The sequence below is a fragment of the Musa acuminata genome, chromosome BXJ1-9 (genome assembly GCF_036884655.1).
Source record: "Musa acuminata AAA Group cultivar baxijiao chromosome BXJ1-9, Cavendish_Baxijiao_AAA, whole genome shotgun sequence".
Taxonomy (NCBI): domain Eukaryota; kingdom Viridiplantae; phylum Streptophyta; class Magnoliopsida; order Zingiberales; family Musaceae; genus Musa; species Musa acuminata.
The window spans coordinates 6,334,008-6,355,047 of NC_088335.1; the positions used below are offsets into that span (position 1 = coordinate 6,334,008).

A 21,040-nucleotide genomic window follows, 5' to 3' on the forward strand; every position below is an offset into this window, starting at 1 on the left:
TCCTTTGTTTGGCTCAGACTCCAACTTTGCAACGTATACGGTTAATTTAAGCATTTAAATATCTTAATAATTGACTCGTAGTAGAGTTTTAATGTCAATATTGCTAATCAATTAATTAAAATGATAAATATGTATTTTAAGTCTAATTTTGTAAAGATTATCGTAAGTCCAAAAGAAGTATATTTTGAAATTCATGAATTTTGGGAGAATAAAATCGTGTTGATACACTCACCGATGATCGATCAAACATGACTTATCAAATTGACACTAGAAGAAAGATTCTGAGCTGTTAGCTCTTTTACAGAGAGCACATAACATTTAGTCTCAGAGAAGTAAGAGAACCAAGAATTTATAAGTTTGTCATATTATTCTTATCCTTAGATGTGTATTTTGAAGTTTACGAGTTTCAAATGGATAAAATTATGTAGGTATGCCCACCGTAGACAATTCCTCGTAAGCGTACAATTTAGTACCAATGGCAAATAGACTTATCATATAAGTATATTAAATTTTAATTTATCATGACAAATATAAACATATATACCGTGTATGATTTTGGTAATGGAGGCCCCTATTTAGTACTTAAAATGGTAGGAAAACTAGCCGTTAGCTTTTGGGACATTGTAATGAACGCGCCGCTGCTGTCTATTATGTGGAAAAACAACATAACGGCCACCTCCTTGCTTTTAGATGCGTGCGAAGTCGGACAGATGCATTTGAGATCCGCACCTTTCCCAACCAACGGTAAGATTCCCTTTTTACTGCCAACGTTAAAATTCTAATAACAATAACAGCAATAATATATGAAATTAAGTGGGCAATAAATCTGCATTATAGACAAGCAGATTAGTCCGATGCTGTTGATCCCTTTATTCCATTAAGAAATGCTGTTCTTGGAAGGAGAAGGCCATAAATCCTTTCATGTCAAATTAGATTTGGGTCCTATTTGGATGGATGCTTGAAACAAAAAAGAAATGGAAATTCCGGTGGACCTTTCACATTTTACACACTAAAGAATTCAATGGAACAATTGAACGAAACATGCTGGGAGCTTTAGGCACAGATGAAGAATTCATTCAATAAAGGAATGAAGGTGGAACCGAGTTCATCAGCTCTGCTGTACCTCTACCCTTTTGGAGCAACCCTTTGGTAGATGGATCCTGTGGAAGTTTGGCTCTCTTGCAACTGTTGCTGCTGGCCTTTTCGCCTTCAACGTCGTGACTGCAGGACTTGTGGTCTTGCAGTTTTCTCTTCCTGTTTGTGAAACTGGTGCTTTCCTCAGTGCTGTCACACTACATGCAGGAAAGAAGGGTAAGAGTTCACATTGTAGACATGTAAGAGTCCCAATTTAGAAGAGATGGTTAGAACCTTCCATCCTCGAGTGTTTGCCTCGATGATGCCATCTTGAGAAGCCTGCTCTGAGGTTTTTCGGCTATTTTCTCTTTGCCAACTAATGCCTGCATTGGTTGAAACACACTACTTATTATTAGTGAACTTCATGTTCTTGAACTGTGTTTGGCCTTAAAAATATGATGGATTGCAAATATCAACTTAGCATGAAGGTCGCAGGATCCATGAAATATGATTCAACACCACTTTGTTCCAATAAAGTGGGTTGTCATTTAGGTGCTGCCTATGTAAATGATCAGCTGAGCTTCTGATTGTACTGGTTTTTCTATTGGAAGGCAAAATGCACAAACAAGAAATGCTACCAACCTTCGTTCTGAGAGTCGATTCAGCTTGCTTCTGAGCTTGAGCTTCAATCCGAAGCCTTCTCTCCTGATTTGCTTCCTTAAGAATTCCCCTTTCCTGGTGCAGCAAACAGGCACACTCAAGTAAATTGTATACATATCTGACTGTAAATAAAGCTCAAGATGCATGACAAACTCACATCAATTCTAAGTCTAAAAGGCTTCGGGTTTGTCGTTCTCTTATGCTTTCCTACTCTATCAGAGGAGTTGATTTGAGGTCGAAGTACCTGTATAAATGAACAACCCTTATTTGTGATCATGATGAAAAATTAATTCGGATAGTTATGCTCAATCATAACATGCCTTTGGGGGAACATTCTCACTAGCTGCAGACTTAAAGTCCTCGCTCGCATCCCTTTTGGCATTTGAATTCAGAACTCTATCATCGTTTGCCAGTAAAAGTACAAGTAAAATCTTTCCAGTAAAAAGAGTAGCATCGAAAGGTAAATAAATCAAATAGATTTGCCAATACCTTCCTTTGTTGGTGTCTGAAGCATTTTCCTTATTATCATCCAACTCAGTAGAATTTTCTTCATTTCCTGCCTCGCTAGCTGATCTTTTGCTGGAAGCATGAGGCAGAGGAACCTCATTCTCTGTAACTTTCTCGCAATTCTCCATTGTTGAGCTATGCAAGTTTGTGGAGTCCGCTTTAGCTAATTGCAGAGACTCTAATCCCGCAACCAGAGATGGAAGAGGCTCTTCAACATTAGTAGCTGCGACACTGAGGTTGCTCAATTTTCCATCAGTTTCCATGTCATTTGAGCCGTCACGGCTGATTTCTTGACGCTCTGACGGATCACATATCTTCGAAGAGGGCTCGGTTTTCAACTTTGTACTAACTTTAGTTTCTTTAGCTCTATTCAAACTCTTTGCAGAATCTTCAGCTCTCTTAGAACTCATTGGAGTTTTCGGTATGCAGAGATACCTGCTGGGCACGTTCTTCATACGACTGCCTACTTTAAGCTTTCTCGTCTCGGGACGATCCTCTGATACAGGGGGAGCAGTGGACTTGGATGGAGTAGTCGTCCTCAGAGGCCTTTCCTTGGTTGTATCGTCAAATAGAGACCTCACCACGGCCTTATTCTTCACCACAGGAACTGGTTCCTTTTGATGCCTCACGCTCCGAAATCCCTCTCGGTTGGTGAGACACCTTTGCCTTCTTGGCTCTGTTAATGCCTCCTTCATCGGGCAATGCTGCGGTTTTGCCTTGTCTCGGCTTGGGGTTGATCTCAAGCTCGAGATTGGATGGTCCTTCAGTTTTGACTTTGCCGTGCTTTCTGGGACTGCAATCATAGTGCTCAATCTCGCAATCCTACTCTTGGAGGACTTTGCGGGAGCAGATTGAGGACATCTCGGGATTAAACTGAAAGAGAATTACCTCATAGACTTCCGTTCAAAGAAGCATGAGAAACACACACACACAATGAGATGGACGTATCCATACCTTGAAGCTGGTCGACCTAATGCTTTTCGATGTCGCACATTGGGGCTTCTTGCCGCCATGACCTGCTTCATTCGTCGAAATGGTCTAAAAGAAGAACCACAAAGCAATAAAAGGGGAAGACAAGGAACGCAAACAAGAATCACAAACCCGAAGCAGAAAGGTTCTGTACAGAGCTTCAGGATCAACTTCCTCGTGAGTCTGATCACAACCTGAAACATAAACCATCACACTCACTCGAGTCGAATTCCTTCTACAACGAAATCTGATTCGGGAATGGAAGCGTAGAAGCATCCAAAATCAACCAAAGATTGGAGCTTTGCAGACTGCAAAAGAGCAAGAAAGCGCTCACCGACGCGGGCGCAGAACCAGGAGCGGTCGTCCGGGCGGAATCGGTCGGGGACGGTGAAATCGACGAACTTGGGGGCCTCGATCTCCTCGTACAGTTCGTCGTCCTCAGTGCAGACGGCTTCTGCTTCCTTCATCAGATCCAACCGGAGCTTCTCCATCTCCAATCTCGCAAGAACAAGATGAAGACGCGAGACAAAGGGATCGTTGGAAGAGAGGACGAGATGCGTCGATTCGTGACGGGCTTTTTGGGTTGAGATGAACTGCAATTGGGTCTTCATTTTAAATCTCCCTTCCTTCGAAACTAGCCGTTGGAGCGGCGCTAAAGTAAACAAGGAACGGAGTTCCGCGTATAACTGTTGTGCGGACCCTTTAGAAACGTTGGATCTAAAAGATGATGTCTTCCGAACAGATCGGACGGTTGTTTCTTTGGTGCCCTTAATAAATGGAATTAATACATAGAAATTAGATGGTGCATTAATATTTGAACAAACCTTAATCTACCATAGGAACTTCATACACAGATAGAAAGACTATGATGATCCTAAATATATCATCTTCAACTTAGTTGATATAAACAGAGAAACATCTTTTGGAATCTATCAAATTTTTTATACGGTGACAAAAAAAAAAGATTTTTTTTGTTTGAAAGAATTTATTACAGTTATTATATAAGGATAATATTGATCTCACTTGTTTGGTCATCCACAGATGGTGAATAATTACATAATATAAATGCAATTCAAGAATATCCAAGAAGTACTAAAAACAAAAAGCTGTCCATATGACTTCATATATAGAGAGAGATTCATGTTTGCAGAACTTCCATCTCTGGGCTTTCAAGCAAGTCATGAAACTTACAACATATCTTTGTCAGAATTCTTGTGGTATGCAACAAATGGAGATCACATGATGTATTATTAATATAATGATTATTTACATTTTAACAGGAGAGATGCAGTTTATTGTCTGTCATAAGCAACTCCAATGGTTTTTGATTCACTAAATTGAAATGGTAGCAAGTGGCTTAAGGATAAGCTCAACTATGTTTCTCAATCATAGGCATGGATCCTAGGCATTTGATAAATGGAGTGGTATGGAAAAGATGATCAAGCAAGTCAACACCTTCTCACTTTGGGTGGTGCCACTGATGACACAATGATATTTTCTACTGAATAAGACCTTTGCAATTAGGTTTTCTTTTCTGAACTTTTGAGAACAGGGTTCTCCTGAACATATCAATCTAGCATAGCTGTCTTCGAAAACAAGATGTGATTTTGGACCAACCAGATTCAGAAAATGACTTGCTCACTGTGTTGGAATAATTCCCTCTGCCATTATTGTTCTCTTTAGGGGATAGCAGACTCGCCTTGTGAACTAAGACAAAGCATATCAATGGGCATATGTTGTCAGGTTTCATCTTGAAATCTCATTTCACTACTCTTGAAATAAATTCCCAAAGTATTCATCTCAGTTTTTACTAATCAAAATGTACTTTCAGCATATGCATAAACATAACTAATAGCCAGTGACTCATAGGTGAATCATATAATATTCCTCCAGAAAGAAAAAAAAAATAGTCTGTCTTCCTTGTGCATTATATCTTTTCATGACAATAATGCATTAGCCAGCATTTGATGGAAGCCATGACTTTCCAAAGAACTGTGGAACATATGCATTCATTATTAGTGACAAAAGGATTTGACTCAAATCCATGTAGAAGTGCAGGTTGTTGAGCTGTGTCCATGGTTGGAAAGAGTTAGATGCAGAGTAGTTGGTTCTTAATTGAGATGTGACTGAACCTAATAGAGGATAACAGGTCATCCAACTCTTAAGATGTTCTGATCATTTGCAGGAAGATGCTGAAACATGTGTGCCAGTCTAAACTGTGTCCAAGCATTTCAACAATTAGGTATCTATTAACCAAACAACTGCCAGATTAAAGCATCAATAGTCTCACCAAATTTCTTATCAGTGGATTAACCTTATTTTCATCTGACAGCCTATTCATGTCCTTTCCTTTTCTTCACATCAGTTTCATTAATGTAGAATTATAGTATTCTGACTTCAATTATTTTATATAACCTAGTAATTTGACTATTATAAAACATCTTCAAGTTTTATATGACTAACCTGTGTAGTATGTTGACATAAAATGTTATAAATAAAAAAGTTACAGTAGAGCTATCAGAGTTACAGTTTGTCCTGAGGAAGAAACACCTTTTGTAGCAGGAAATAGCTAATAAATTCAAGCTGAAGTACAACTGATACACATTGGCAGCTTCTCTTAGCTCACAGACTGTTTATGTGATGGCAAAAGAAAATTATTTGGACAAAGGGATTGTTTTGTTTTCTCAAATAGATAAGCCTACAGCTGAAAATTCTATGCATTAGTTGTTTGGTTACCGAAATTTTAGCCTGCAGTTTTGGAACTTCTTTGGCATGATTGGCCACATTGCAAGTACAATGTTGATGAATAGAAGGAAGTCAGTGTGGTGATGTAGTGGTTATGCCAAATTCCAAGATCCTAATCTAATTTGGTGACTTGGAAGCAGAGCAATAAAGAACTTTAGGACAAGGCCTTGTCACCATGTTTCTATGAATTGCCCACCTCATCCAGTAGGACTTGATCCTAATCCCTTCATCACATGATATAACTTCCATCCATACATGGTTAAAACACGAAACATGTTTTGTTCTGACAACAACATGCTTCGAGAAGGAGAGGAATGCAATTGATACTCTGAACAAAAATGATTAGAGAATTATTGGTGTGAGAGTTGCAGAAAGTGTAAACAAATCATGCATTCATTTCTCACAATCCAAAAACACAGAATCCAAAGAGGGGATAAATGACAAACCAATAAGTTTGGGAAATCACAAAGAAAGCAACGATCTCTCTCTCTCTCTCTCGGAGTAAGTTTATTTAGGGTTCCTACAAGAATGTTCAACACCTCCACAGATGCTTCAGATCTACAGAAGTCGTACAAGGAAGGTACATAAACCATCACCACACGCCCGGTTGCACTGGTTCTTCCAATGGCTACCACTGTAGCACTTCATTGTGAGCCTGGACTACACTCGGGCACACCAAAGGGCTCACCTCATTCGAGTTCTTCATGCCTTCAAATCCATTGAAGAAATCCAATCCTTCGAGCTTGACCAAATCGAACTGGAACAGTTCGTCGAGATCAGTTGAAACGCCCGGCAGCGAGGAGGACGCCAAGGAAGCAGAGTCCTCGCGGAGAGGCTGCGGGAGCGGCGATGAAGGAGCAACAAGAGGACTCTGGTAGCTCATTCCATCGCTAGAAGACCTCTCTCCAACCTCGCCGTGCAGCTCTCTGATGCTTGCCGAAGTCCAGAAATCATTCTGGCCCACACCATCGATGACGATGCCAAGGCCTCCGTAGTCGAATCTGTCCGATTCTTGCTTCGCGCTACCGATGCTTCGGCACTGCCGACGGTCGGTGCGCTGCTTGCCGAAAAGCTTCTTCTTCAGCTTCGTGTTCCAGTAGTTCTTGATATCGTTGTCGGTCCGTCCCGGCAAATGTGCAGCAATGATCGACCACCTGCGCTTCCACAAGAAAACTATAATCAGGACACTAATTATATATGGTGATCTAAAGATCAAAAGACTCGCGGTCAAGACCTGCTACCGATGCTGATGTAGAGGCTGCAGATCAGGTTATCCTCTTCTTCGGAGAACCCTCCGTGCTTTATGTCGGGTCGGAGGTAGTTCAGCCACCGGAGGCGGCAGCTCTTGCCGCAGCGTTTGAGGCCTACCTTTCGCGGCACAGAACAAAAGTCAAGAGTAGGAGCGAGGAGTTCGATGTGGAACCGCAAAAGGTATCGAGACAAGACCGTACCGATCTTTTGGGGGAGGGTGATCCAGTTGCCGCCGGTGCCGTGCTTCTCGACGTAGGACCTGAGCAAGGCGTCCTCGTCGGGAGACCATGGTCCTTTCTTCACGTTGGCCTTGTCACAGCATGGGGCTCGTCCCATGGTGGCCGCTGTGGCTTTCTCCGCCTCCTCCTCCTCAGGCCCGAGATGATGGCTTGTCCACACGCAGTGAATTAAGTAAGCGTTGTGTAGGCCCCGCTCACGCGCCAAAGTGGTGGGACCAATTGGTATAAATAAATAAAGAAATAAAAATTCTAATCCAAAAAATAAAGAAAAATTCATTATAAATTTTAAAAAATTAATAAGACAAATACGTAGAGAAAATTACTTTCTCTACATAATGAATGTAAATATATATGTTATTATATTAGAATATTTTACCATTTGATTCAAATACATGCAGATTAATTTACACAACAAGAAAAGAAAATTAAAACGTTTGTTATTTCTTGGATTTTGATGCTGATATATTTTCCTGACAACAAGAAACCCTGCTCGTCCTTCTTGGGTTAGAATCTTAATTCCTTTTTCTGGTGCAGCCATCATCCTCTTCTGCTGTCTGCAGCACGGCATGTAGCGCACAGTTTACGTTGTATACTGCACGAGCTCGTAGAAAATTAAGACACGGTGTAGTTGCTTCCAGTGAACACTTGGGAACTAAGCATTTACCATATGGGCTGCTAAGGACTCGATTCGTCAGCAATGGAAATCACATGCTCTAGGAATTTAGTGAATGCACACCCCATGATGTACCGAAAGCTGCACGGTTAATTAGCGCATGAAAGATGACTGAGGTTTGAAGAGATCGATATAACCTCTTCTGTGACTCTTATTACAATCGTCATATCGATATCAGGCCGATTTGTGCATTTTACATGGATGTATGTATTTATATATTGTGTATACAAGTATTTACACTTATATATTTGGTTTTGGAGATAAAGGGAGACGCGTCCCGTCTAATCTTCTTGGCGATAAGCCGCTATTGACGTCCGACTTCATGAAACACTTTCTCAGGCGGCGAAGTATAAGAACTCAACACTGTGAGCCCAAAAACATGTATAGAACTTCGATTTGTGAGTGCTAAAACGATGGAAGATGAGGATCGGAAGGAGTTGTTCTTCTTTTGAAGGTAGAATCGTATAGATAAAGAGCATTCAGAGGTTAGAGTCAGTGTTGGTGTAATAATTATTAGTAATCGTATGAATGTTGTTCTTCTTGTTGATACTAATATTATGAACAATGACACGAGACATGAATGTCATCGTCGTCGTCTTTAGCGAGTGCAGTGCAGTGCATCAGCTAGCAAACACTGTATCCCGCGCTTAATGAGGTTGACATGGGCGTCTTGTTTAACCTACTCGACACCAACCTGCAGCAGTAGTCATCCTCACACGCAATCCAAGGCGTTGTCTTCTCCCACTGTTTGTTCCCCATCAACAACACCGGTGGGAGACAAGTCAGAAACACACGAAGAATAAGTTATTCCAGAAGCCCTTTTATGAGACGGTCCTATGTATATAATTTCTGATATTTGCAATGATAAATACTTACGTCTGAGCAATGATTGGAGACAGAGTTTTTGAACTTTTTCTCTTTCATGAATAGAGATATTGACTTAGGAGTAGCGTTCTATAATTAATAAGGTTTTGAAACACCAATTGCTCATCATCGGATTTGAAAACCTAGACAGATAATGTCCGGTTATGTTTCTTCTCATCTTGATGATGGATGACAGGGGGCTTTAATGCGCGACGAGAACGATGAAAAAGAGGAAGAAAAAACTGTAGAAAAAAGTTGGGGTTTTGTTCATCCAAAACTATGCACGATTAGGTGCCAACTATTGGCCTTCTCATTCGTGTGGCTTCAGATAATGCCGTGTCTGCTGCTCCTGGTTACAGGTGCAAGAAGTGGACAAACCCTAATGTGACATGAGTTTTCCCAGTGAAACACACATTGATGGTTGCCTGCTGCCAAACAAAGTCGTGGCCGAAGTCACCCTTGCAACGCCACCAGTCCTATCAGAAGAGAGTAGAGCGACAGAACACCAGTCCTATCACAAGGTAGAGAGAGAACACGCATTGATGGTTGCATGCGGCCAATCAAGGTCGTGGCGGAAGTCAAACCTTGCAACACCATCAGTCCTTTCATCACACAGAGAGAAAGAGAGAGAGAGAGAGAGAGAGAGCGCCATCAGCCCTATCAGAAGAGAGAGAGAGAGAGTGAGCGAGAGAGAGAAACCTTCAATCAATCCTTAAGCTAATCATACTTGCAAGAAATATGTAGAATCTTTGATTCTTCAGTGAGACATGAGAAGTTCACCAACCCCTCTTTATTTTATTTTATTTTATATTTCTTAGTTTTTAAAATGATTTTTAATATATATATACATATATGTACTTATATATACACATGTGTATATGTATATACATACATATATACATACATATATATATACATACATATATATACATATATATATATACATATATATATATACATATATATATGTATATATATATATACATAGTGAGTACATAAAGAGGAATTTTATATTTGAAGGAACATATGTGCTATATTAATATTTGTATACATTCTAACTTGTTAATTATGCATAAAAAGATATTAAAATCTGTACTTAAATTGAAATTTGAAGGATTACAGGCAATATTTGGAGCCCAATCAGATTGAGCTGAGCCCATTTGGCCACATCAATATCCTCAATTGGCCAAGTTCTTCTTGATCAAAAGGCATCGGGGCGAAGACATTTCCATGTAATGGTTTCGTTGACCGTCGCTTTGAACAAAATCTTAAGTCATAATTAGAACCGATGACCACTAATTATTCATGATTATAACGTATTTCTAATACAATGTCTAAGTATAGCAATCAATGCAAAATTGGCTTACCGCTGATTTCCTGTGATGAATGAAAACAAGAATATTTAGTGTTGAAAATGAACGTATTTTGCATTAATAAAGTCGATCTTGGTTTGAAAGCAATAAATAATACATCATTATTTTATTTTAGGTCGTAATACATCTCTATTCTTCATGTATTTTATATGATCATTACCGATTGATTGTTCATATGGCTCTCATGAGGAAGTATTTAAATCATTAATCATATCACATCAAAATCAAGACATGAGAAGTAACCATAGATTTTTATTTGAAAACTATTAAAATCATTTAATTGCATAACAAGAACCAATGTTGGAAGGCAAGGTTTTGACATTAATTTTTCTACACTAATTTGGTTTTGACCTTTAGTTTTCCCTCATCAAAGAGGTGTTGACTTTAGCTGTTCTCTACTCATTGCCTTAGAAATGTTTTTTTTTTTATATGAATTACACATGGATCACTCAATGGCAGACACTGTTGATTAAGTCGCTTGGGAGAGATTAATCCATGGTTACAAGCAACAAATATTCTAAACTCACTCCTATGCGATAATTAGATCCCTTATCAACACCACATAATCTCATCATAATTATAGGTTCATCCATCAATCAAGTCTTTCATAAATATTCTATAACTCCAATCCCTGTCGATAATTAATCTTCACTTCTAATTCAACCCCTCTAAAAACCTGATTGTATTTGAGATTCTACAACAACAATAATAATAACATGAGCAATCTAATGCCTAGCAGCTATCTGCATCAAAGGACTCATTAGGAGATGTTGGAGAAAGTTACCTATGAACACATGCAGTGATGGAGCTTCACAATGATTCGAGCAAGCCTCACATTATGTAATGTCACTACCTAAAGAAGTGGGGTCTTCTTTCTCATGCTTTAAGAGAGTCGGTGCCTTAAAGAATGCAATGAAATGCACATATGCTACTTTAACAACTTACTATATCGTATTATTTTACTCTCTATTGATATGACTGATGGAGATTTCCTTGGACAGGTTTGGAAGTATGACGAAAATTAGGCAAAATAATGTTTTCGACAAGATCGAGTCTCGAATTTATCCGTCTAAATTTAAGTTTAAAGAGATCTGATCTCATCGCAAATGTTCTCTTTCAATTATGTTATTTTTTCTTGCGAGATAAGCTTTATATTTCTACCATACTCGAGAATCAAATATGCATACTATTTTATCTTGAGGTTTTAGTTTCCCCTATTTGTTAAGGAAAGTGGTAATGGTAATGGAACCTCCACTAGCCTCTAACATGGAGTTGTTTGACTCATTTGATCCTTTTTTAGTACACTTTTCTGGCTTTTCCATGTTGATTGAGAAGTTATTCTCTATTCATGTTGTCTGGACACTGCTTAGTGGGAGTGTGCCAAAGTCAATCTGCAACTCCACATACCTAAACAAAGATTATGGCAGTCTTGTCATACTAATCACAAATTATTCTTAGTGTTCTTCAAGACTGTTGGAATGTTATCTACTTGCTTTAAAGGTTCTAAGATCAAACTAAGCAAAGAAAACATATAGGCATTGTTCTTAGAGGAAGCCAAGCAAAAGATGTGGCATTTGGATTCATCTTCTTGATTGAGTACTCAATCAACAACATTGAGTGATGCATTCATAAGTCCTATCCTAATCCCATCCTTAAAAATTCTTTCACACTTAGGCTTTTAACACTGGAATTATATATGATTGATGACAAGGATGTTAAAACTATCAATACATAAACAAATCAACCATTTGCATGAAAGCAAGGGATAGAAAACAAGATTGTCCAACCAATTCCACATCCTGTGATGTATTGTTGCAGTGCCAATTCTCTCTGTCCTTTTGACTCACTCCTTACCTTCTTGAAAACAATTAATTGGTGCAATTATTCCATTGAAAAGAAGAATAGATCAACTTGTGATAGTTGAATTACCTAACAAGCACCACTCAACCAACATTGATTAGATAAGTTAAAATGAGGCAGAAATGATTTCAGAATAATTATATATTACTTTTTAATTAGTTACATTACTTTTTGTAATTATATATTTCAGACTAATTATATATTACTTTAGCATCTCGGTTCCTATACTTTCAAAAATTATATTAGAATCCCTGTATATAAGTAAAACATTGATATCCTTATACAGGGGTTAAAAATAAAAAAAAAAATTATTGGAATAATGAGGTTAAATATTTCACTTTTTTTTTAAAGTATAAAAATCAAGATACTAAAGATAAACTAATTACATAAAGATAATATATAATTAGTTGAATAATTTTTATAGTAATAAATTAATTACTCACAATAAAAATAGATCAAAAGCAATAATTGGTGGCATCAGACATAACTACTTCCCATCAAAATCAGCTCTTTGAGATTTTTCATGATCTATACTTTATAATGTGATTTAAGCAGCGAAGAAATCACAATATTTGACTAATAATACAAAGAACTTATCCCAAGGTTGCATCAGCTCTATATATCAGATGAATTAGCTGGCTAATCTTGTAGATTATGCATACAATGCAAGAGAGGTGGACAACCAAGACGTGTTAATGGAGGGCATGTCGTGTCCATTAAGCTCCAACCCACATAAGTAGCTGGTAAGAGTTACTATATGGGAGGCATGAAGCATAGCTAGTTGCTTGGTGCCAATGTTTGAAGTTACCGTATGGAATAGGCATTTGGGGTTTCGCATGTGAATCCACGTAGTTACCGTATGCACCCTTTCTTCTCGCTTCAGCTTCCGGAATCCTATTTGCCAACCGATGTCAGCGTGTGTGTCACATCCCATGACACCCTCCCATGCTTTCCCTTGCTTCATTACTTGGCTGACAAGCATAGACACCGCTCCCTTTGTCTCCTCTCATAGAAGGACAACCCTTCTTGGCCATGGAAGTGAATGACGATAGAGACGACGTGCAGGAGACTGCGCTTTCTCTTCGACTCAATTATGATGGCGGAAGTAGTCATCTCTCGACCGGCGATCATCCCCGGCCACATGCTGCTACCCCTGTTGAGCCCTCTCTGACCCTTGTCCTCCCAAGCATGGCCTGTTCGGTGAGTGGAGTCGTCGGCCGGATGTCTTCTTCTCATAGTGTGATATCATCGATTTCCGGTGGTCGTCCCTCTAAGGTTAAGAGGGAGAACGATGGCAGGATCAGCGATGAGGAGGAAGACGGTGCAGCTAGGAAGAAGCTCAGGCTCACCAAGGAGCAGTCTGCCCTTTTGGAAGACAAGTTCAAGGAGCATGCTACTCTCAATCCGGTCTGCCTTCTCTCATGAAATCTTCACCATTAAACTACGCATAGATTACTAATCTAGTTTGTGTTTATCGTCTGTTCTACGATCAGAAGCAAAAACAAGCTTTGGCCAGGCAATTGAACCTTCGTTCTCGGCAGGTCGAAGTATGGTTCCAGAACAGGAGAGCCAGGTTGGTGTGTCATGCAAACCCTATACATATACCTCTCGCTTCTGTTACTCAACTCGACTGCGTCTTGTTGCAGGACAAAGCTCAAGAAAACCGAAGTCGAGTGCGAGTTCCTGCGAAAGTGCTGCGAGACGCTGAGAGAAGAGAACAGGAGGCTGCTGCAGGAGATACAGGAGCTCAAGTCGCTCGACTTTCAAGCGCCCCGATACATGCATCCCCCCGGGGGCGCCGCCGCCAGTACCTTCCAGACGTGCCCATCGTGCAAGAACAGAGACGAAGGCGGATCTCCTGCGGTGGCCCCGAAGACTCGCTTCTTCAACCCCTTCGCCCACTCGGCAGCGTACTGATCGGGAGGCATAATAGCCTTCTTCCTTTACTTAGGGTTCGGGCGAGATGTATGTCTGATACTTGCCGTGAGTTCCGTCATATACAATGTCTCATATTTCTCTTGGTTTGATTCCATATTACCTATGAAGAACACAAACACAAATCAATACTTGTTAAATTTTGTATGTTAGTCAATCGATGTACAGAGATCGCAATAATGAATATTGCCTGAAGAACACTAGCTTTAATTGTACTCCTTTTTAGAGCAGAATGATGGAAATCATGCCATCGTATAACTCAGACTTCTTTTTGTTGAAATGGTAAGATCGATCCCTATTCCCTTCTTCACATTTTTTGATGATAGAAAATAAGTTGCAATTGTCATTTTTTGAGTATTCATTTCATGGGAACTGAAATGACTACTAAAGAAAGTGAGAAGAGAACAGGAAAGCGAGAAGAAAAATATAGAAGAAGGCATATCTATAGACGATCTTTCCGGCGTCGTCGATGATGCGTCCCTCATCCGCCGTGTGTCGTTTTCATGCAGAGCATAACATGTTGAGGATTCTGGAGGCCAAGTGGATGGAAGAATGGCGAGTGGATTACCCCCTCATGAATGCAAGACTGCAACCTTTACTAGTGTCTGCTGAATCTACAACCTTCGAGTACACCAACGACATGAATCCAATGAGTGGTTGGGCGGCTCTAAATTAACATGCTCGTCTGTTCTAACCATCCCAAGGTAGATGAATACTTTTTCTGTTCTTTCCTTCCTTTCTTTCCAATCTGTCTCTTTTCATGGATCCTCATGATTGGCCTGCTTGCAAGTGAGCTCCTCACTTTTCTCCAATCATTTAACCGTCGCCAAAAGTGAACTATTACTCTAATCCTTCGACCAATTCTCATCCATTAACGTGATGATCACATCACACCGAGAAAACTAAGGTTGAGCACAACTGCTGTACTCGCTTGCAGGTTTTGGTATATATCTCCAACCTTTTCTTTTCTTATCTTTATCCAAGAGAATATTTCTAGCAGATATGCGTGAACACACAGCTCGGTAGGACTTCATCATGACAAGAGCAAGGGAGAATGTATACACCATAAGTGTGTCTCGTAAATGGGAGGTGGGAGTGGAGATGTCTGTCTTCCATGATTAAAAGGAAGAGAGAGATAGAGAGGAAAGCGTATGAGGTAAGGAAAGAATGACAACGATGAGCATGGAATAGCCTGAGCACAAGAAGCATACTTGGGAGGAGACCGACGGTGGGTCACACAGCCATGTGGTGCCGCTGAAAGCCCAACTTGATGTCTACTCCACAAGCGTCCCTACTACATGATTAGTCTTCGCTTTGAGTTGCGATCTGAGGCAATCACTGCTTTGTCTCCGTCCTTACCATGATGTCTGGACCACTGGATTCCTGCCTTGCTCTGCTTCCATGGTGTACGAGTCCTGTATGTTTGGAAGACCCGTTTGCATACCATTTCTAATGATTTGCCTATTGACAACCAGTAAAAGGAAGAAGAGATTGAGAAAGCATTCCTAACCCTATAAAAACAGGGAACAAAAATTGATTAATGTATTATTACATAATTAATAGGTCTATGATTTTTATGAGCATCACATGACAATGATTTGCCTGTTGACAACCAGTAAAAGGAAGTAGAGATAGAGAAAGCATTTCTAATCCTGTTTGTCAACACAAATTAGTTAGTACATTATTACATAAATTAATAGATCTCATGTTCGAGTTCACATCTAATCTGTCTTAGAGATAGAGAAAGCATTTCTTTGCAACTTCAGTACCTGTGTTTGCAGGAATGCCAACATTAAAAGCCCAAAACAGCTCAAAAAATCAGAAGAGAAAAGATGAATGAGCATAGGAAATGCAAAAAAAGATTAGAGTAGGGTCAGACTCTTGAGATGAGGAACAAAAGAATGGTCAACATGTGATCTTACATAGGTTGAAGAGGGCACACTCAGAGCTGGACAACTTGTCAAGAAGCAAAAAAAAAATCATTAGCCAAGAAAATAACCAGAGATTGCAGTGGGCTCAGAAGGTTTCCTTTTTTTTCTTCATGAGGAAGGACAAGATCAATCATTCATACGGTAATACTAAGACAGATTAGCTATCTCTGTCTGCCGACTGATCTCAATCATGATTCTTCTGTGCCTGATTCTGGCCTTCCACCAGATGGTACTGAACTGACAATGATTTCCAACATATTATCTCTCTCTCTCTTTTTTTATTTTTATTTTCTTTTTTGTTGTGCAATCCTGTTTGGTAGGGGTGAATGTATTAAAAGATTAAAGAGATGCAATTCGAATTGCATGAAAAAAATATTCTGTATAACACTAACTGGTAACAACACCAAATATTAGAGTACTTCACAGCAGTGAATTAAGGATCCTGTTTTGGTGCTTCCAAGTTGTCTTAACTGTGATTATATGTGATTGGTACCTCCGATTACTGTGTGCCGACAGGGGGACAAGCAAGGTGGAGTGGAGAAGAGGCCTGATTGCATTTTGTTTGGATGCAGAAGGGGCAGTCACCCTTTAACCATAGTATGGCTCTCTGCTTGTTGACGAATCAATTCAACACTTCCAAATAGGAAAATGCATGCTTACCAAAGCTTTCATGAAGAACAGGTACTGTTCTCAGCCACACCAAGTCACAGAGTCTTCCTAGATCAGACATATGGGTATAGAACCCAATCGATCCTCTTATGATACATATAGTCTATGAAGAACTGTCACAACTCATAGTGTTAACAAGGTCCTATGGAGGACATCCAAAGCCCACTAGGAGATAAAAGGCTTGCATATTGCATGAAGAGATCAAACTGTTGACAGCTTTAGATTTAAATTTTTTGGGGGAATATCACAATTAATTGAATGCCACATTACATATCCATTACAGTGATCAATCTCATGCATAGAATCACAGAGTGATGATTAAGATGCAGTCTCTTATTTGTGTAACATACCAATGACACTGGGTTCTCTCTCTTTATCTTTTCTTTCTTCTCAAAGAACACCATGGAGTCTCTTTCTATAAACTTATGTTGACAACTAGCGGAGAATCACCCTTTTCAACAGTGAAGGTCTGAGAGATCTTCTTCGTGAGAGTAATGATCTCAATGCTGTAAGTGCCATGAAAGCCTCTGAACTTGAACTCACCTTGTTCATCAAGTTTCCCATGACCATGCGACAGCCACTCCTGCATAAGTTTCAGGTACCTCCGTCCTGCTTCATTAAGGTCACCTTCAGCGTTCACCAAGTGCGCATTGTCTCGGCTCATGAACAGCTCCCAGAAACCCCAGAGCATGATGCCCTCCACCGCCGGGTGGGCGTACGCTTCCCGGAGCATCACCTCCAAGTCGTCAGCTCGAACGTACTCGTTGGCCGCCGACACATCTACCTCGGTGAACCAGATGGGAAGGCCAAGAATGCCCAGCTTATCGAGTGCAGAGGATATCACAGGCCCTACTGGGGTACTCACATGTCCTTGGAGTCCAATTCCTCCAACCGGTGCACCTTGGTCTTGCAGGCCAAGTATTTGCTCGATGTACGAGTCAGGGGTTGCTCGGATATCAGCGGCGCTCTCCACATTGTAGTCATTCACGAACAGTGCAGCAGCGGGATCCAACTGGTTGGCAGTCTTGAACATGTTGGCTCTTATGTCCTTTCCCAGCCTATCTTGATAGAAGGAACCATGGAGCATCTCGTTGTTGACGTCGTAGTGGCTGAACTGATCTTTATACCTCGTGAGAAGACCATTGAGACGATTCTGCACCGCCGTCGTCAGGTCGTTCGTGTTCAGGGATCGAACCCAGCTCTGCACAGCGTTTTCCACTTCCCAGAAGATGCAGTGTCCTCTTGCCTCCATGCCGTTCTTCTTACACAGATCCAAGAGCTCGTCGGCGTCGGCATAGTTCAAGGTCCCTTGCTGCGGCTCCGTCCAGTACCACTTCAGCTCGTTCCCGAACACTGCCCAGTTGAAGTTCTTGACGAAGAAGTCCACGAAGTCTTCGTTGTCAATGTTTGTGCGCATGACGCATGAGCCGAAGGGGAAGCTGTTCTTCATCTGCCGAACCTTCACGAACGACCCAAGCGGAGTGCTATCACCATCCGAGCCTGAAATCTTGAGAACCACGTCTCGTTTTCGTACCTGTGATGCCATGCATGCAGTTCTTATCAGAAACTCATAACAGTATCAGTGCAGCTGACGCCAAACGAATGGAATAAGAACGAGCAGTATGCATTACCTTGTCAGTAAGTTTCTTGAGATGCTTGAATCTTGCTTTCCTGTCGACAGGAAAAATCTGAAGCCCTGCGACCATGAGATCAACTCCAGAAGAAGGGCCTTGAACGTAAACCATGACTCTCGATGGCTGCGTCTCGATCCTGAATGATCCACCAATCTCGTACCATCTCTGATCATTAATCTCAACCTGACCTCCGTTTACCCACTGGCTATCTACGCCGAGAGCGACGTTGACGTTTTGAGGGCCATTCCTCTGAGGGCCGAGGCGAACCCAAGCAGATACCTGATACGTCACATGCAACCGAAGCTTGTCGGTGATCGTCTGAGCAGGACCCATCCATGTCTGCGTGCGGTCGGTGACGAGAATGTAGCGGCCATTTAAAGGTTCGTGCGTCCCGAGTGAGTCACTCGCCATGGACGGCAGCACGCGAGGCGCGCCGTTGTTGGCGACGCTCAGCTTACAGGGGCCGAGAGGAAACCACCCACTTAAGCCATCAGAATCGTCGACAAGATTGCTGTTCTGGATTACGTTCACTCCGTAAAGAACGTTCTGCACCAACAAAGAGTTAGCAGCTCAAAGCTTCAAAGAACTGCAGACCAAATCAGTACTTATACCGACCTCGAAATCTGGAGGAGTCGATGGAGAGCTCTTCTCTGCATGTTTGACTACCAAGCTGTTCAGAAGGATATCCGTGTCCACGGGCGGCCCTTCAATGAATATGACAGCCTTGGAAGCCACACCATTTATGAGAAACTTGCCTTGCAATTGCACCCAATCCTTATCGGAAGCCTGCAACCTGAAACCATACATGATCTTCAATCAGTAAAAGCTCGCTTGTCATGAATTGTACTCTCGACAAAGATGGAAGACGAACTCACTTGCCGATACCGATGTATTGGTCACGACCATTCGGTGTTTGAACATAGAGAGTTGCCCTGACTTCGGCGGTCGTCGTAGCTTTGCCGAAGATCCTAACAGTGGCAGTGACCTCATAAGCGAGCTTCCTCTGCACCCTGCCGGTGATATCCTGCTGAATCCCATTCCAGCTCTGAGTGCGTTCAGTTGCGGAAGCGAAGTACTTCCCGCCGTCGAGTGGAAGTATCTTCCCGTCGTCCATGGATTCATGAAGTAGGATTTTGCATCCTCCCCTGCCGGACCAGTTGTCGAGCCCATCGTCGAAGTTAGGGTTAAGTATGATGTTCTCGTCTCCATCATGCAATCTTACACCCGACACCTGCACAAGTAATCAAACAGCAGCAGCATGAGCTGATCAAATGATGAGCATTTCTATCACTAAACAAGCGCACAACCCAACGTACCTCAGAAAGAGACTGGTGAATAGCGCAATCGGCCATGAGAGCTCAAAGATCCTGTAAGCACCAAGGAGCTTGGTGTAGAAACGATAGGAAACGGGTACTCACTCTGCCTCCAAAGTTTGGAGCCACATCCTTTATATATACATACATGAATCTCAGAAATTGCTGGTCCCAATCTCTAGGTTGGAAAGAACTCCATGGAGGGACCGACCAACCAACCCAACTCTACCTGGGATTGCAAGCCAAAAAAGCATTGGTTTGCGTTGGAGTGTGTATTGGACATGGTGTTCTAAGATTATTTTTGATTCGATAACAAGGATCTAAGGTTTAAAATGAGTGTAATGGTCAAGAAGATCCGTTTTCGTAAAGTGATAGGTTACTTTAGCTTTGTCTTTGCGTCTTGAAGGGCCCTTTCTCTAGCTTGATCCCATTCTTGCACTGCAATAGAAGGTGATCATTTCTTGAAGCAGAGTCTCACTCTGTCATGAGACTTCTGAGCCAGAAGGGTATTGTCCCCAAGTAAGACTTGGAAGTCAAGGGACCATAAGCACCACTGCCAATTACAGTCCCGTATCCTTGATGTCACTCGAGGCAAAGGAAAAGACCTCATAAACCTGCACAACAGCCATTTCAACCATGCAGAAGCAGAACACAGAAACAGCGGCATCTGCCTTGGTGATAGACGAGATGGTAAGAAGGAAAGCACACTGCTGTGATCTAATGTCTGCTCAAGGGAGGAATCCCCACCTCTGATCCCCTCCTCTGTGTCTTGTAGACTCTTTGCTCCATTAGAGCTCGTGTCCTCCCTCTCTTTCTTTTCCTTACCCAAAATTTTAGCTTATTCTTATCCAACTTCTCTGTGCCTTCTGCTTGCCATCTGATGCACTACATACCTGCAACCATTTCTGTGCAACTTCTCTCGGCAGCTCAGACTTTAATGCAACCGAGGCAGTTTCCTTCCCCTCTGTATCCCCCATTGGCTCTGCACAACCAGTTGTCCTTTCGGTGCTACTCTTGCAGTGCTCTGATGTTATGGCTATGAATGCACTCAATCTGTCTCCACAGTAAATATCAGATCATCGTTCATCTTCATCTATTTAGCCTTTTCCGTTTGATCTATTAGCCTATTATTCCATCCATCCTGTCATTTCAAGCGATGGGAGCTCCTCTACACAGCACTGACATGAATAAAACATCCTGTCTTCTTCTCTCAGTTCTTCTCCTCTGGAGGCTCCATCCAAGTTCAATATTCAGTCGAAGGTGAGCTATCAGCCTTCTCTACAGTATCTCTGAGTTGTTCCTCATCATCAAGCATAATAATTTGGAGTATCTGAATGCAGGTA

General features: G+C 41.3%; 4 protein-coding genes across 6 annotated transcripts; 1 reads left to right on the plus strand and 3 right to left on the minus strand.

Annotated features, from left to right (window-relative positions):
• Positions 1–917: 917 nt before the first annotated feature.
• Positions 918–3,778, minus strand: LOC135592782 (uncharacterized). 3 transcript variants are annotated; one of them, XM_065082443.1, is made up of 9 exons: positions 3,545–3,778; positions 3,343–3,404; positions 3,196–3,257; positions 2,224–3,114; positions 2,055–2,106; positions 1,892–1,978; positions 1,717–1,809; positions 1,369–1,457; positions 918–1,292 (listed from the first exon to the last, which is right to left on the minus strand). In XM_065082443.1, exons 1-9 carry the CDS (start codon positions 3,699–3,701, stop codon positions 1,109–1,111), a joined length of 1,677 nt encoding a protein of 558 aa, XP_064938515.1. In that variant the 5' UTR covers positions 3,702–3,778; the 3' UTR covers positions 918–1,108. The 3 variants fall into 3 exon arrangements, with proteins under 3 accessions (XP_064938515.1, XP_064938514.1, XP_064938513.1); XM_065082442.1 differs by having other exon boundaries at positions 2,055–2,130; XM_065082441.1 differs by having other exon boundaries at positions 2,055–3,114.
• Positions 3,779–6,332: 2,554 nt separating this feature from the next.
• Positions 6,333–7,583, minus strand: LOC135594227 (transcription repressor MYB6-like). Its single transcript, XM_065084633.1, has 3 exons — positions 7,407–7,583; positions 7,190–7,319; positions 6,333–7,109 (listed from the first exon to the last, which is right to left on the minus strand). The coding sequence occupies exons 1-3, from the start codon at positions 7,540–7,542 to the stop codon at positions 6,584–6,586; spliced, it is 792 nt and encodes a 263-aa protein (XP_064940705.1). The 5' UTR covers positions 7,543–7,583; the 3' UTR covers positions 6,333–6,583.
• Positions 7,584–13,190: 5,607 nt separating this feature from the next.
• LOC135582690 (homeobox-leucine zipper protein HOX19-like) lies at positions 13,191–14,275 on the plus strand. The gene is made up of 3 exons (XM_009418515.3): positions 13,191–13,622; positions 13,709–13,788; positions 13,862–14,275. Exons 1-3 carry the CDS (start codon positions 13,248–13,250, stop codon positions 14,130–14,132), a joined length of 726 nt encoding a protein of 241 aa, XP_009416790.2. The 5' UTR covers positions 13,191–13,247; the 3' UTR covers positions 14,133–14,275.
• Positions 14,276–16,958: 2,683 nt separating this feature from the next.
• Positions 16,959–19,808, minus strand: LOC135594229 (endo-1,4-beta-xylanase 1-like). The gene is made up of 5 exons (XM_065084634.1): positions 19,701–19,808; positions 19,260–19,615; positions 19,000–19,177; positions 18,382–18,930; positions 16,959–18,284 (listed from the first exon to the last, which is right to left on the minus strand). The coding sequence occupies exons 1-5, from the start codon at positions 19,734–19,736 to the stop codon at positions 17,166–17,168; spliced, it is 2,238 nt and encodes a 745-aa protein (XP_064940706.1). The 5' UTR covers positions 19,737–19,808; the 3' UTR covers positions 16,959–17,165.
• Positions 19,809–21,040: the final 1,232 nt, after the last annotated feature.

What these genes read in the sequence shown, in the direction of transcription:
- LOC135592782 (XM_065082441.1), bottom strand. Translation starts at nt 3,701, where the DNA reads ATGGAGAAGCTCCGGTTGGATCTGATGAAGGAAGCAGAAGCCGTCTGC. An exon ending in CTGGTTCTGCGCCCGCGTCG is followed by an intron (nt 3,405 to 3,544) that starts GTGAGCGCTTTC and finishes TTTATGTTTCAG; the next exon opens with GTTGTGATCAGACTCACGAG. An exon ending in AATCGACTCTCAGAACGAAG is followed by an intron (nt 1,458 to 1,716) that starts GTTGGTAGCATT and finishes CAACCAATGCAG; the next exon opens with GCATTAGTTGGCAAAGAGAA.
- LOC135594227 (XM_065084633.1), bottom strand. Translation starts at nt 7,542, where the DNA reads ATGGGACGAGCCCCATGCTGTGACAAGGCCAACGTGAAGAAAGGACCA. An exon ending in CACCCTCCCCCAAAAGATCG is followed by an intron (nt 7,320 to 7,406) that starts GTACGGTCTTGT and finishes CGCGAAAGGTAG; the next exon opens with GCCTCAAACGCTGCGGCAAG. An exon ending in TACATCAGCATCGGTAGCAG is followed by an intron (nt 7,110 to 7,189) that starts GTCTTGACCGCG and finishes GTGGAAGCGCAG; the next exon opens with GTGGTCGATCATTGCTGCAC.
- LOC135582690 (XM_009418515.3), top strand. Translation starts at nt 13,248, where the DNA reads ATGGAAGTGAATGACGATAGAGACGACGTGCAGGAGACTGCGCTTTCT. An exon ending in AGCATGCTACTCTCAATCCG is followed by an intron (nt 13,623 to 13,708) that starts GTCTGCCTTCTC and finishes TTCTACGATCAG; the next exon opens with AAGCAAAAACAAGCTTTGGC. An exon ending in TTCCAGAACAGGAGAGCCAG is followed by an intron (nt 13,789 to 13,861) that starts GTTGGTGTGTCA and finishes GTCTTGTTGCAG; the next exon opens with GACAAAGCTCAAGAAAACCG.
- LOC135594229 (XM_065084634.1), bottom strand. Translation starts at nt 19,736, where the DNA reads ATGGCCGATTGCGCTATTCACCAGTCTCTTTCTGAG. An exon ending in CAATACATCGGTATCGGCAA is followed by an intron (nt 19,178 to 19,259) that starts GTGAGTTCGTCT and finishes GTATGGTTTCAG; the next exon opens with GTTGCAGGCTTCCGATAAGG. An exon ending in CGACTCCTCCAGATTTCGAG is followed by an intron (nt 18,931 to 18,999) that starts GTCGGTATAAGT and finishes TTGTTGGTGCAG; the next exon opens with AACGTTCTTTACGGAGTGAA.